The sequence below is a fragment of the Vicugna pacos genome, chromosome 8, assembly GCF_048564905.1.
Source record: "Vicugna pacos chromosome 8, VicPac4, whole genome shotgun sequence".
Lineage (NCBI taxonomy): Eukaryota > Metazoa > Chordata > Mammalia > Artiodactyla > Camelidae > Vicugna > Vicugna pacos.
This window is the reverse complement of record NC_132994.1, coordinates 19477750-19492920: the sequence shown is the minus strand read 5'-3', so window position 1 is coordinate 19492920 and position 15171 is coordinate 19477750. Positions and strand designations below refer to the sequence as shown.

Genomic DNA, 15171 nt, shown 5'->3' with positions numbered 1-15171 from the left:
GGTCCATGCCTCTCCCACACACACGGTTTGGGGATCTGCCGAACTACGCTCAGTGTCTTCCCTTTCAGATGAGGATGATGAGAAATCAGACAGTGAGGGCGGAGACCTGGATAAACAGATGGGTGACCTGAACGGTGAGGAAGCTGACAAACTAGATGAGAGGCTTTGGGGTGATGACGAAGATGAGGACGATGAGGAGGAAGAAGACAGTAAAACTGAAGAAACAGGACCAGGAATGGATGAGGTAATTTAAAGATTGCCCCATCGCACAGTCCCCAGTCTTCCTGCCAACTACCACTCCGTCGTTCACCACTCTTCCTTTTCTGTCTTGTTTTTTTTTTTCCCTTCTGTTTCTTCCATTTGTTGTTGTTTTTTTTTTTCTACGTTGTTCTTTGCTATGTTATTAATTGTATTCAGATCTAAAAGAGTAGCCTGACCTGAGCCACCTCAAGTGTTATGGAGGAGGGAAGTGGTAAAACTCACTGTAAACACTCTGATTCTGCTATTGGCCACTGAACTTCCCCGCTCTTAGCTTAGGGGACCCTGGGCTGGGTGTGATGACACAGCAGCACAGCTCCACCGGCATGCCGTTCACACACCTGCTCTTACTCCTGCCCTCTGCTTAGACCTGGACCCTTCCTTATAGGACCACATATGCCCTGTCAGCTGGATGTTTATGGGATTGGCCCAGGCAGAAATGACAGTCTAAGAGCTGCATTAGCTGGAGTCAACCTATGTGAAAACAGCTTTTTAGATCAAGACTGATGATTTTGTTTTTTCTTCCTCTGCCATTTAGGAAGATTCTGAACTTGTTGCTAAAGATGACAACTTAGATGCTGGGAAGTCAAACAGAGATAAAAACCAGCAAGATAAGAAGGAAGAAAAGGAAACAGCAGAAGCTAATGATGAGGGACAAGGCCAAGATAAAATTAATGAACAGATAGACGAGGTAAAGAGGATTCAAAACCGATCTGCTCCCCTGACTCAAGGCCAAGGCCACTGCGATGCACAGCTCCAAGGGCTCAGGATGTTTTCTTCCTACTTATCATTTGTTTTCCCGCTGCCTCATAAAAGAATGTACAACAGAGCTTATGAACCAGACATAAAATAGTTTACTCCTGGTTACCAGTGAGGTGGTCTTCATGCTGTTTGGGCTTGTGCTATAGTTTAGAAGCTAAATCCTTTTTTGTATTTCTTCCTATAAACTTCAGTTTCTTCTTCAAGATTAAGTAACACAAAACTTTTCAGTGCAGAACGTGCACAGAAAGTGAAATTTGAAATTTTGAAAACACGAGAATTCTAAAAATATTAGTAATATTCTAATGTGTCCTGGTAAATTTAGGGAAGAGATACTGTATTCTCTCAACGTAACTACAGTTGACCCTCACTCGAACAACCTGGGCACTAGGGGCACTGACCGCCTGCGAGGCTGGAAATCTGCCCGTAACTTACAGTTGACCGTCTGCGTCCACGGGTTCCACCAACTACAGACCTGTGCAGCGTGTATTTATTGAAAGAAATCCTCATCAGTGGTCCGTGTAAGTGGACCCACACTATTCAGACCTGTGTTGTTCAAGGGTCAGCTGTGCTTAGAGCTAATTTATGTGAAAGCTACTTTTTAAAAAAGTTTTTTATTTTTTTTCCCTGTTCTCTCCATTATCCAAAGAGGGAATACGATGAGAATGAGGTGGACCCTTACCATGGCAACCAGGAAAAACTGCCAGAACCTGAGGCCTTGGACCTTCCGGATGACTTAAACCTGGACAGCGAAGACAAGGATGGCAGTGAGGACACAGACCACGAAGGAGAAGGTGTGTCTTTCAAAATCTAAGGAACCCAGTTGGAAGTCATTGAAAATTTCTTTTCAGGCCAGTGTTGTGGTTAGGTCATGATCACGTCTGGTCAGCAGCTCAATTCCAGTTTGAGAAAATTGCTTTTTCTTTGTCATGTTTTTCCTCTAAACAGACCTAACGCTTGGAAGCCAGCAGGTCTCTGTCACTCGTGTCATCCCGTCCTGGGTTCCAGGGCTGCTGTGCGGGGTGGTGCCATCACCGTGGCCCGCCTCCTGGGCTGATGTAAACATACGCAGTCTGCGGAGAGCCGGCCCTCTCGCGGAGCCCAGTGACTGCTTTCCTGGGAAATGACTGTTTTAGTTATTGATTGTTGTGTGTTTATGTTGTGTGTTATGTTATGTTGTGTGTTATGTTGTGTGTTTAGTCTGAAATATGAAATCATAGTGGGAAGTGAAACTGAAAATCTCAAGAGAAATCACATGGCACATTGACAGTAACCTAGTGCCTGTGTCACCCACTGTTCAACCGAGTGTGACTCCATAGCGGGTGCTGTCTGGTATTGGAAGCACCGTGTGGGAGACGCTGCCGTAGCTGAGGCCCCCCTCATGGTGAGTAACCAGACGGAGAGACGGGGCAGCCTCCTCCTGCTTCTTAGTGAGTCAGTTACATATTTAGAAAGCTAATGAAAACACCACGGTGGAACAAAAATAGCAAGTTACAGAAGAATAAATGAAAGGTACTGTTTATGTAAAAATTTAATACAAGAAACAATGCTGTGTGGTGTTTCTGGAGTCATCAAATGTATGAAAGCCCAGAAAAGAAATGTTTAACCTCTGAGGAAGTAGGAAGGGTGAAGGCATCCAGAATCCAGATAGTTGTAAACCCTTTGTTTCTTAAAAAGTGGCAGTAATTTGATACATTTATGACAAAATGTTAACATCTGCTAAATCTAGGAGGTGAGTATATGGCTCTCCTAAATGTAAAATGCATTTTTCATGTTTAAAGTATTTGGTTATTAAAAATAATTTGTTGGTTAAATTTGTGAATTTAATATTTAACAACACCATTTGGTTAAGGATTTGATATAGGCTTTCTTTGTGGTTAGAACATTCTTTGCTCTGTGACTCTTTAGTTTACTTTTTAAATGTAGTTAAGTTGTTGCTTCTGAGGCCGTTTCATTGCCTTTTAATTTTGCAATCTGACTTCAACCTTAAATTCAACCACCAAGCAAGCATAAGATTAAGAAAATTAAAATCCACTGGTTTTCTAATAAGCTCTTTGCCCTAGAAAAATATCCAGGTTTGTTTTAACCTATTGTGTATATAAACTAGGAAGCAATTATTTTAAAATATTTTTTTGCAAACAATATAACTGATTTCTAAAGTGTCCAAAGTATAGAAAAGCTCTTTAAATAAATAAGTCATTTTCAAATAAGATTAGTCCCATGTGAATGCATGTTGTATTTTCTGTGTATGGTGAAGTCTGATGTCCACCAGTTATTCCCAATGATAACTGCAAATTAGACTGGCATTTCCTATCTGTTCTAAAATATTCCTATCATTGTGGTTTTTAGGATTTTTTAGTGGATCGGTTACTATTCTTTAATGAAATGCACCATCCAAACAGTTGTATGTAAACAGCTGTAAGTACGGTTTAGAGCAGATGTAGGCAAAAATTTTCTGTGAACAGTCAGATAATAAACATTCTAGTCTTTGCAGACCATAAGCTGCACCAGAGGTCGCAAACACTCAGTCCTGCTTTTGCAGTATGAAAGCAGCCCTGGGCAGTACAGACAGGGTGGAGGGTGAGCGAATGGATGTGGCTGTGTTACAATGAAACTTTACAGAAATATGTGGAGGGCCAGATTTGGCCCGAGGGCCACAGTTTGCCAACTCCTGGTTTGAGAATAATGATAAAACACTTGTGTAACTGCATCCCATCTGAAGAAATCATATTGTTTGGTTTTGAAATTCTGTGCTCCTTGTTTTCGTTTCACCTGTCCAGAAGAGAATCCTTTGGAGATTAAAGAAAAACCAATGGATAGTGAAGAAACAGATCGAGAAGCTGAGGCACTAAACGAAGAGACTGAGGCTGCCCAGAGTGAAGGTGAAGGTCAGAGCCCACACGAGCCTGAGGAAGGCCACGGGGAGGAGGATCAGGTGGAGCCGGAGGAAGAGATGGACATGGGAGCTGATGACCAAGACGAGGATGCCACCCAGCATCCTGAAGAAAACTCCGAGGAGGAGCAGCCATCTGCAGAGGACAAGGACGCCAGTGAGGAAAGTGCAGACAGTCACGTCCCTGTGGATCAAGGTCTCCAGCCTCAGGTATTGTGTGTCTAGCCTGACTTCTATTGAAAATAACAACAGTGAGAAGAAATGACCTTATTCCCTCTAGAAAATCTCTTAAGATACTTTTCATGACCAGGTGGTGCTGCCAAGCAGCTTTAAGTTTCTGTTTAAGACCCTCCCTGGCTGATCCCCTCCCTGCAGACTCCCCGTGGTAAGGAGGGAAGGAGGGGTGCCTGCTTGTTGCAGGGCCCCACCTCGTGTTCTTCCCCCAGAGCATTTAATGCCATGTTTGCTTTCCCTGTAGAAGCAAGAAAAAGAAGAAGAAGGGGAGAATCCTGACACTGAGGAGCGGGTGCCAGAGGCCACAGAGAGGAAGGAGCATGACTCCTGCGGGCAGACAGGCTTGGAGAGCGTGCAGAGCATGCAGGCGGTGGAGCTGGCCGGGGCCGCGCCCGAGAAGGAGCAGGGGAAGGAGGTGAGAGGCCCTCGCTGCCTCCGCCAGCTGCCTCTTAGGGGGTCCCTTCTCCCTGCCCGAAATCATGTTCTGTTTAACAGTAGTTGATTCACATGAGGTGTCATGAGGTGTTTTTCATTGTCGACATCTAAAATATTTCCTATTCTTTGGGAAAATGGACCTTACATCTATTTTTATATGCCTCCCAGAACAAACCCCAGAATATTTGCTACACACTGTAAAGGATGTGCTTAACGAGAAAAGTTATTAGAGCTCTCTGTGGGCAATCAGGTTCATATTATTTTTCAGAAAGCTCCTAAGGGTAGAAAGGCTGAATCTAGACTTCATGCAGTAATATGCTTCTAATTGTGCTTCCCCTTTCCTTGCTGGTTCACCGGGCTCCTTACTTCTTCTTTCATTGATGGGGAGCATTGCGTCTGTTGTGGCCACAGTTGGGGCACGGGCTTGCCTCAGAGGAGCACTGGAAGCCAGAGGACCTGCTGCTCAGTGGTCACTCTGGACAACTCCCTTGGCCTCTCCAAGCCCCTGGTTTTTTTTCCAGCAATAATTAAAACAGTTTATACTTCTCATAACCCCTCCACCCCATTTACTGAGCACGCATTAGGTGCTGAGCGTTTCGTTACTTCAGTACGTTCTCACAGTGGCCCTACAAGATAAGACACTTATATCTGAATTAAGTAAGTCCCAGTAAAGTTAAATAACAATGTCAAGGGTACATGCTGGTTGGTGATGAAGCCAGATTTTTAATCGAGGTCTTCAGAGTAAACCATTACCTCCTGTAACAAGGAACTAACAAGCGCTGCGAAAGCGGTGCCAACCAAGAGGGTAACAGATTGGGTCTAGATGCTCCTGTTTCTGCCCACAGGCCAGGCCTTAGTCGTGGGTGAGTTCCAGAGCTGGTGTGGTTACAGTCATTCCTTGGGCTCTGAGAGGGATTGATTCCAAGACTCCTGTAGATACCAAAATCCGTGGCTGTGCAAGACCCATATATAAAATGGCTTGGTACAGCGGGCCCTCTGTGTCCGCGGATACAGAAGGCCAACTGCGTATGATGCTGGATGCTGGGATGGGAGTAATGGTGAGAGGAGTGGTGTGCAGTGCAGCCTATAACCAGGTGCTTGTATAGCTTCCTCCGCCTTCATCCTTTTTATGGCTTGGATTTCACAGGAACACGGGAGTGGAGCTGCGGATGCAAACCAGGCAGAAGGCCATGAATCCAACTTCATCGCCCGGTTGGCCTCCCAGAAACACACCAGGAAAAACACACAGGTCTCTATCACTCTTCAGCTAAACCTGCGTGGAGGCTGCATGTAAAGTGGTGCTCTAAATGTAGCGGTTTCAAAAAAAAAAAAAAAAAAGCCAAATATTCCCAGCCTTTGCCAGCTTACCAGACGTGATGGCAGCCTTGGTGAGCAGGCCAGGACTGTGGGGCTTTCCCAGCTGGGGCTTCTTCCAGTGGAGACACGGGGACGGACACACACACCCACACACACACACACCCACACACACACACACCCTCTCTCTTTCTCTCACCTGTTCCTGTCATGTTCTTGTTTTGGAGCCTAAGAGCTAAGTGTTGTGTGTTGCTGCCCAGCACCAACCAGTCTTAACTCTTTTCATTGTCCGTACTCTTTTGCATTAAAAAAATTTTAATGGGCACTATTCATGCATGTGATACAAAATTAGTAATAGAAACCGATCCCATTAAAAGCTTCCATCATCCTATCCCTGTCCTCAAGCCACCCAAGGGACTATCCTCTGAGCACATTGGTGCTACCAGTCTTGTGTTCTTTCGGAGATGTTCTGCATCTGCAGCGTGTTATGGATGTTTGTGGTATGCACATTTATATGTGAGAGGGGTTTTGGGGGTTTTTTTTGCCTCCTTGCCTTTATTTCAGATATGAAGGTGTATCAGAGATTGCTCTGTATATGTATTTAGAGAGCTGCGTATTCTTAACAGCTACACTGAATTCCACTCTTGTATGGCTATACCTGATTTACTTAATCAGCCCCCTGCGGGTGAACATTACGGTGATTTTTACTCTTTTTGCCATTATAGACAAGGGTCTGATGAATTTCCTTCTATTCCCCCACAGAGTTTTAAGAGGAAACCTGGGCAGGCTGACAATGAACGCTCCTTGGGAGATCACAATGAGCGTGTGCATAAGAGGCTGAAGACTGTGGATACGGACAGCCACGCCGAGCAGAACCCGGCCCAGCCGCAGGCCCAGGTGGAGGACGCGGAGGCATTTGAGCACATTAAGCAAGGCAGCGCGCCCTATGATGCGCAGACCTACGGTATGGAGCAGGGAAGGCTTCTCCTTTGCTCACCCAGCTCTGTGAGAGCTTAGGCTGACTGTGTGTCAGGTGTTGTTACAAATTCATTTTAGTGGGGAGGGGAAATGGCTTTTTAAAATTAGTTTCCTTCTAATAAGAACTGTGCAGAAATATAATTTGTTTTTGGCATAAAGTCATCTGTAGCCAGGTGCAGGGTTTGAGTGCTCAGAGTTTCTGGGTCTTGTGCAAGCTTTTTAAATATCCTTGGTAACTGCTGGCTGTATCCAAACCCAGCAGTGATCTCAGGGATTCTGAGACATGGACGTTTCTTCTTCATCCCCTCGAGGTCGCTCCCTGCAGTGGTGGGAGCTGTGAACTTGAGTGTTCTTCCCGTAAGTGAAAAGGGGAGAAAAAAATCTCAGCATAAGAAGAGAGTAGTCCGTCATCACTCAAGTCTCCCCTTCTTGTTCTCCTGGCGGCTGTTCACTGCTTCCAGCCCTAGTATGTGAGCTGGTGTTGGTAATGCGCACCTGTGAGGATGGTGCAGAGATGACTGCTGTGCAGTGAATCACTCTCCCTCTCCCTCTCCCCTGCTGTTCAGGAAACTGAAGCTGCCATGCGTGGGGCTTTACTTTGTGCCCAACAGTGTTCTGAGCCTTTGCTGTGATCATGGACTTCTTCTAAAATAATCTTTATGAGCTCAGATACCTCTATTTCATAGATCTGCTGAGGCCAAAGAAGTTTAAGAACTTGCCCAAGATCACGATGCTGGGATTCCCACATTGGTCTCTCTGTGCCCTGTGTTGTTCCACTCTTAATCCCTGCAGTTTCTCCACCCATAACTTGGCTGTGGGGCTAATTCCAGGAGCTCCTGTGAGTCACGTGCCCAGCCTGTTTATTCTGATTCAGTCTCTGGTCACAGCAGTAGAGACCTAGCTAAACATCCTTCTCGGTGGCCACATGTACAGCTGCACTATATCCTTGTAGCTTCTGTGAGGGGGTGGGTAGAGAACAGGCAGTTAGATCAGCAGGTCGCAGACAAGCCAAGTACTGCATCCAGGCCACGTAGCTGGTCAGTGACAGAACCAGCATTAGTAGAATTTTGGAAGCTAGACCAAAAGCACACGATGACTTTGTTCTGCAAAGATCTAGGCTTTTTAAGTGTGTGTGCCCTTTGTTGGCAGATGTGGCCAGCATGGAGCAGCAACAATCAGCTAAGGACTCCAACAAGGCTCCGGAAGAGGAGGAGACAGAGGATCCCTTCTTGGACACAGAGGAGCAGGAGGAGCTCAGAGCAGTGGACACAGAGCAGCTGAGACCAGAGGAGGTCAAGTCGGGGACCACGGCACGCCCGGGTGAGTCCCCCTGGGAACACATCCCTCCCCCTTAAGCTCTCTGACTTAGAGAATCTGCCACTTCTCTTGTACTGTAGAGTCTGGTCTGTTCTTTTCCATGTCCTAACCCATGGCTTAGATACGAATGTGCCTATGATCATTTCACGATACATATTTCGTTTGGGGATAGAAGGGTAGAGGAGTAGTGTTACAGGAGACCCTTGAAACTTCAGTTTCAGACAAAATCCCAGCAGTCCTCTTTAAATATGTAGAAGAAAACAGAAATAGTACATTTAGTCCAGTTGTGATAAGAACGTATGTTCTTGATTATTAGAGAAATAATACTTTTAATTATATGAAAATATATAATATTAGCATAAAATGCAGTAAAATATGTAAAAAAAATTGAGTGAGAAAGTAACCAAACTTCTTACATACAGTTCCGTTTCATAGCTGACCAAGTGCTGTTACAGGCAGTTTATTTATTTAATGCATTCAACACATGAAAAAATAAACTTTCTCAGCAGTGGTATAAATGCACATTCAAAAGAACTTGCCAAGTTCAAATACTTTTTCTTCTGCTTCCTTCCTCTCAGGGGTGTTAGAACGGCTGGCTGCACGGCCATTATGTGACAGTGGGAAAGACACAGCTCTATGGTTAGACCCTCCTAGATTCAAATCCAGACTTTCTCTCACTTTAAGATGAACAATTTGCCTCAACCTCCTCATCTGTAAAATGGAACTATGATTTTTATTTTAGTTTTTACTTTTGTCAAAGTTCTGCATGTACATACTTTAACGGATCACACAGCTCTATGAGGCCTATCAGGGTAAAGCAGCCTCCCCTCCCAGAACACTGCCTTCAGCACCACAGTGGGGAGAAGGGGAAGTTAAGGGAGTAAGAACTGCTGATGACTGTCTCAGAGAAAAGACACGGGAGCCGACGTGTGTTAACGTGCCAAGGGGTGAATGAGGGAAGCCTGCGTGATTGTTAGGACTGACACGGCACTGTGAAGGCTCAGTCTTCATGTAGACATTATGGTGAGTAAAACTGTCCCTATATGAAAACAGGCTTTGAAGAGATGGAGATGGAGACCCAAACTGGTAAAACAGAGGAAGACCAAGACCCCAGGACAGACACATCCCACAAGGAGACAGAGAATGAGAAACCAGAGAGAAGCCGAGAGTCAACCATTCATACAGCCCATCAGTTCCTTGTGGACACGACTTTCCAGGTCCTAAAACTTTCACAGACGACTGCTTTAATAAGTTGACCAAATGTACTTTATATAAGTTGCTTTTAAGTCTTTGTTTTTAGAACTTTATACATCATGTGGTGGTTTGGGGGTATCGTATCCTTACCAGTTTGTTTTAGGCATACCGTTGGTTTGAGAGGTGTTCTCTGAGCAGGTAACACTATTGTAATAGTTAACCCAGGGTCACTGTGGGTGGTCCCTGCCCTGACCCAGCCATGATGGTGGGTCTGGTCCTCGGCCTCTGGCCCTCACATCTACCCTCGTCACACCAGCCTTGTGTGAGGAGTCTGAAGGACAGTTCAGGTTATGTTGGTTCAGTAGTAAGAATCTGTCCACATTTAGGAGGAGCCAGTGAGCTGAGTTCTTTCTCCTAATTGTGTGACAGTGGCAGTCTGGATTAATCACAGGATATCTTCATTATTGATATCTTCATGGGAATTTTGTTTTTGTTTTACTGGGATGGATTTATAAACGTTAAAATTTCCTTTATCTGTCATCTCTCTACAATATGGGAACCAGAAGAATGGTTGTCTGGCATCTTACTGTGCCATTAAATTTGCTCAGGTTTTGCATCCCAGGGGTATGTATTTGGAGCTCATGCTGCAGGGGAAGTTGGTGATTCCAACCTGGGTCACCTCTCATTTGTGGTTTTTCCCTCTTAGCCTTTCTTAAAAGATGTCAATGAACTAAGACAGGAGCTGGAGAGACAGCTGGAAACATGGCAGCCACACGAATCTGGAAACCCAGAAGAAGTAAGTCCCTGGTCTTATAAAATATCTTGACTTTTGTGTTTTAAGATACAGCACTTAATAGGTTCTTAACCCCAATTACCTTTGTAAAAATGACCAAGTATATGGAGAATATAATTAAGTTGTGAAGTCTACATCTACCCTTTGCTTTCTGCCTGCTTTGCCACTAGATCTGTAGCTTAATTAAAACAGAGAAGCTGATGTGTTTCTTTAACTTCTGTTGCTCACCCTGTAATAGACATAACAGATGCAACAGTGGTTGGAATAGGCCACGTAGAACATCACCAGTGATAGGGTGTGGCAGTGTAGGTTAACCAGAAGCTTCACCGTTAGTGACTGCATCCTAGATTTACTGTATGTACACACATTTTAATTTTGTGTCTATTATCATCATTCTCACTGCATGTGTATTGACTGTTCTGCCATAAGGGAGGGGGACGGAACTGGACCCACGGAGCTGTGCACACTGCTGAGTGTGTTACGTGAGAGATTTGCACTCACTTGTCACTTCTACTTTTGAAACATGGCTCTGAGAACCCATGATTAAGTTGCTGGATCTCCTGGCACCAAAATTGCCCATCACAGCTCCCTCTCCACGAAAAGAGTTTATGTTATATACTCTTCGTAAGTGATGTGACAAGGCACTGATTTGGTCGTGACTTAACAATATTTTACTGCCTTGTTGTTTCATTCTCATTGGAACTGAGGTGTTTTGGAGGAGGGGTTTAGAGGAGACGTTTTTGACCAAGTGAAGTAGATGGCACCTTGCTGAGAGACACTTTAAAGTACTTTTGTTGGGAAAATACACACAAGCCATTTTCTACCACTTCCCTTCATCTTGCTGTCGTGGCTCTGGTTGGCTCTGACGTTGTAAGGGTGCCATGGTGTTGCTGTTGTCACAGGAGAAGGCCGCAGCCGAGATGTGGCAGAGCTACCTGGTCCTAACTGCGCCTCTTTCACAACAGCTGTGTGAACAGCTTCGTCTCATACTAGAGCCCACCCAGGCGGCCAAACTGAGGTAAGTCTTCTATGTTGGATGCGCTCACAGTGCCCTGGAAAGATGGCAGTGTCATCCCTGCCACCGAGCTGAGCACCTAACAGCTTATGGTGCTGGCGTCTTGGTAGCCATTTCTGCTGCACAGGCACCAGTATGGTCTTCTTGCCTTGTTGTCATGTTATGTCTTCCACAAAAGTTTCTGTGAAGTTCAGTGTGAATGCAGTTTCTTAACATCTGATGGGAAGACTGGCCGAGCCTGTGGGTGTACATGCCGCTCACTGTCTGCATGTTGGGTTACTCACTGCTGCATGTGTTACTCATGTAGATCTTTTCAAAGATGTGTCCAAAGGCATAGTTTTAGAACAGAAAGAGAATCCAAGACTTAATACTCAATGCAAACTTTTTTTTTCTAATTTTAAAAACCTTTAAATTTTCTAAAAGGACCTAATTATTGCCACATACATATCCAGTTCTTCTGGCTGCTCATCAAGAAGATCCCGGCCCTTAATGATCTCAATTGACATTAACACTTCATTGCACCAGGTTACTGGTTATTTGGTATAACTGGCTATAAGATATTATTAATGTAATCTTATCCTTTAAAAAAAATTATCAAGTGATGAGCACTTAATTAGTCTCTGTCCTGTCTGGTTAAATGAAACAGAGGAGACTATCGAACTGGGAAGCGACTGAACATGCGGAAGGTCATTCCATACATTGCTAGTCAGTTCCGGAAAGACAAGATTTGGCTTCGAAGGACCAAGCCCAGTAAACGCCAATATCAGATTTGTTTGGCTATCGATGACTCTTCCAGCATGGTGGACAACCACACGAAACAGGTAAGGACGAGAAGTGTAGGGGCAGTTGGATGGGCCATCCAAATGTGTTAAATATGATCTAGCAAAACACACTTTAAAATACCAATTAGTTGGTTCTGAGAATGTGATACCGTGTTTGAGAAGACCTAACTTTAAGAAGAGTTCAGAAGGGCAATTTCAGAATGTCTCACATATTGGTCTCTTCCTATCACAAGTCTTCTAAATTGTTGTGTTCCTAGCCTTGCCGTTCTGTTGTCTAGCTGCAGAATAAGTAAACCTGACAATGTTTATTTTCCACAAAAGCAGTGTACTGTATTCCTTAAGACCATGCACAACATAGTATCTGGATATCCTTGATTTTTTAAAAAAATGTCTTCAATATACGTTTGTTTAAGCCTGTGTAGAGTTAGTGTTCTCTCGGTATTAACAAGGCTTAGGAGCCTGGGTAGGATCACTTACGAACCCAGCCACCATCATGGACACTGAAGAGAGGTGGTGGGTCTTGCGGTGATGTTATTATCCAGCATAAGCCAATAAGCAACCTGAAGTCTATACACAGGCTTTGCTGGAAACAGTGTAACCTCTGAACATGGGCTCGGATCTCAACTCCCCACTTACTACCACATGACCTTGGGCAGCTTGTTTTATCTTCCCAAAAATGGTAATAACAATACTTACCTCAGACTCAGAGTTATGAAGGCTAAATGAGGTAATGTATGTAGAGCACTCAGTTTAATGCCCAGCACTTGATATCTCCAGTAGATGTTAACTGCTGCAGGTATCCTCGTTACCTTTTTTTTTTTAATTGAAGTATAGTCAGTTTACGATGTGTCAATTTCTGGTGTGCGGTGTAATGTTCAGTCATACATATACATACATACATTTGTTTTCATACTTTTTCATTGTAGGTTACTACAAGATACTGAGTATAGTTCCCTGTGCTATAAAAACTTGTTCACCTATTTTATATATAGTAGTTAGTGTCTGCAAATTTTGAACTCCCAGTTTATCCCTTCTTACCCCCTTTACCCCCTGGTAACCATAAGTTTGTTTTTTATGTCTGTGGGTCTTTCTGTTTTGTAAATGAGTTCATTTGTGTCCTTTTTTTCTAAGATTCCACATATAAGTGATATCAGATGGTATTTTTCTCTTTCTGGCTTCCTTCAGTTAGAATGATCTCCAAGTCCATCCATGTTGCTGCAAATGGCATTATCTTTTTAATTGAATTTAAATTGTAAAACTATACTGTAAGTTATGCATAGATTAAAATAAATTGGTTTTTAAAATCCTTTACCCGTAAGAGATTACTTTATCTAGTCAAAAAGGGAAAAAAACCTTAAAAATTTATGGACCAAGTCTCTCAAGATTGATTTCTATTAGATAATTCTAGAGCAGACCTTTCCTACTGGTGTAATGGATACTGGGTTTTGGTGTTTGTGGTATTAGCCAGGGTGTAAGCCTACCACAGCCTCTGAATTGGTTGTGAAGAGCCTCATTGATGTTTTTCCCCTGTATGCCATACCAAAAAAAAAGTGGTATTTTTTTTTAATGGGAGTCTTGGTATAAATAAGGTTGAAAGGCATTGATGTAGAGCATATTCTGATTCCTTCAACTCTTACCTTTCTATTTCACAGCTTGCTTTTGAATCTTTGGCCGTGATTGGAAATGCTCTAACCCTTCTGGAAGTGGGTCAGATTGCAGTGTGCAGGTAAGGGTGTCTTTTAATCCCTCTGGGAAAACCAATCTTTTTTTTACATGACAAAGAATAACTCCCATTGTACTTGGTTTTTCTCCCTTAAGTTTTGGAGAGTCTGTAAAACTGTTACACCCATTCCATGAACAGTTCAGTGACTACTCAGGGTCCCAGATTCTGCGGCTCTGCAAATTCCAGCAAAAGAAAACCAAGATTGCTCAGGTATGCTAATGACATCAGATGTCTTCTGCAGTTTATTTTTCTGGTGTAAGAGAGAGAGTTTTTAGAATCTCTCCTCCCCAGTGTGGTATTAGGACAGGTAAAATTTACAATACGGGAGAGTCTAAACCTCAGCCTGTGTTTCCCTGGAATAAGAAGTTTTCTTGACATCCATTATTAAATAGGGTGTGACCTCTTTTTCTCAGTTCCTCAAAAAATTATTTGACTTTGCATCATTGATTTTCTGGCTTCCTTTTTTTTTTTTTTTTTTTTTTTTGAGAGGTTTGGAACATTTCAGAAAAATGAACCATCTCTCAGTACCCTCATCAAGTGGGTCAAGGCCAATTTCTCTGTACCATTTAGCCCAGAGAAGAAGAGATGTAAAATACAGCCGGTGACTTGTTCAGGATGACATAAGTTCAAAACACAGCATGGGATAACAATTCTCTCCCGATTCCTGCCTTAGTTTAGCCTCCTTTCTGTATGTTGCACTGGGCATTTTGTTTTCTTGTCTTCTTTTTATGCTATTATTTTCTTTTATTGGAAGAAGACAGCTGTTTGGTTCATTTGAGGAGTTACTGACTTCTTATCCCCCAGGGGAAGTCTTTCTTTTCCTCTGGGGCATCTCGTAGAACACTAGTGGGGTGTGTGCCAGGGAAATGTCTCGTCTGTGCTGGAGAGTGCCAGCACCCAAGGTAAATGCCAGGCGGCGCCAGGGTCCTTGGCCTTTCACTGATGGCTGGAAGGGACAGTGTGACTGCTAGAGATTTCAGATGGTTATCTGATAGTCATTTAAGTGCCCCAGTAATTTCAGCCTCTGTGACAATGGGGAGAGAGTTTAATAGTTTACTCATTGTCTATTTCTGGTTCTGGTTTAGTTCCTAGAGTCTGTGGCCGGTATGTTTGCAGCTGCTCAGCAGCTCTCACAGAACGTCAGTCCAGGTGAGCCGCATGCTTCTGTCTGTGTTAACGAAGTGCTTTTCTGTCCTTTGTGTTATTTGCAAGTTGCTTGCTTCATCTCACTGTACCCATCACCATCTTTTAAAGTGTGCACTGTAGGAAGAGACATAGACGGGAGATGATGGAGACATATTAAGCACTGGAATTTTTTACTTGCCCATTCATTCATTGAGTCAAAAATTTCTATTGAACCAGTACTCATGAGGTTTATATGTAGACACTAACTAGTTTGTCATTAACTAGTATATACTATTTGAGAGATTTCAGTTATCTTTCACATTTTAATAACAGAGGAAAGCAGAGAAGGAC

The 15171-nt window shown here is 43.5% G+C and overlaps 2 protein-coding genes across 4 annotated transcripts in view; one reads left to right on the top strand and one right to left on the bottom strand.

The window, feature by feature from the left end:
- The window catches only part of ANKRD6 (ankyrin repeat domain 6), a 105811-nt gene that overhangs the window by 17088 nt on the left and 73552 nt on the right, over window positions 1-15171 (bottom strand). Inside the window, exon 20 of one of the 2 annotated variants that reach the window (XR_012074836.1) lies at window positions 13902-14955. The exons of the other annotated variant lie outside the window; for it this stretch is intronic. The gene's annotated coding sequence lies outside the window, so the exon portion shown is untranslated. Of the gene's footprint in view, window positions 1-13901; window positions 14956-15171 lie in introns of those variants that run through there. 2 annotated transcript variants of the gene reach the window in all.
- The window catches only part of MDN1 (midasin AAA ATPase 1), a 139510-nt gene that overhangs the window by 121257 nt on the left and 3082 nt on the right, over window positions 1-15171 (top strand). The window contains exons 86-100 of one of the 2 annotated variants that reach the window (XM_006200336.4): window positions 69-244; window positions 797-949; window positions 1667-1811; window positions 3798-4120; window positions 4392-4559; window positions 5727-5828; window positions 6656-6857; window positions 8021-8191; window positions 9242-9405; window positions 10089-10178; window positions 11078-11193; window positions 11837-12011; window positions 13625-13698; window positions 13791-13905; window positions 14781-14844. In XM_006200336.4, coding sequence (XP_006200398.2) covers window positions 69-244; window positions 797-949; window positions 1667-1811; window positions 3798-4120; window positions 4392-4559; window positions 5727-5828; window positions 6656-6857; window positions 8021-8191; window positions 9242-9405; window positions 10089-10178; window positions 11078-11193; window positions 11837-12011; window positions 13625-13698; window positions 13791-13905; window positions 14781-14844 — 2238 coding nt within the window. Of the gene's footprint in view, window positions 1-68; window positions 245-796; window positions 950-1666; window positions 1812-3797; window positions 4121-4388; window positions 4560-5726; window positions 5829-6655; window positions 6858-8020; window positions 8192-9241; window positions 9406-10088; window positions 10179-11077; window positions 11194-11836; window positions 12012-13624; window positions 13699-13790; window positions 13906-14780; window positions 14845-15171 lie in introns of both variants that reach the window. The other variant, XM_015235997.3, reaches the window with a different exon arrangement.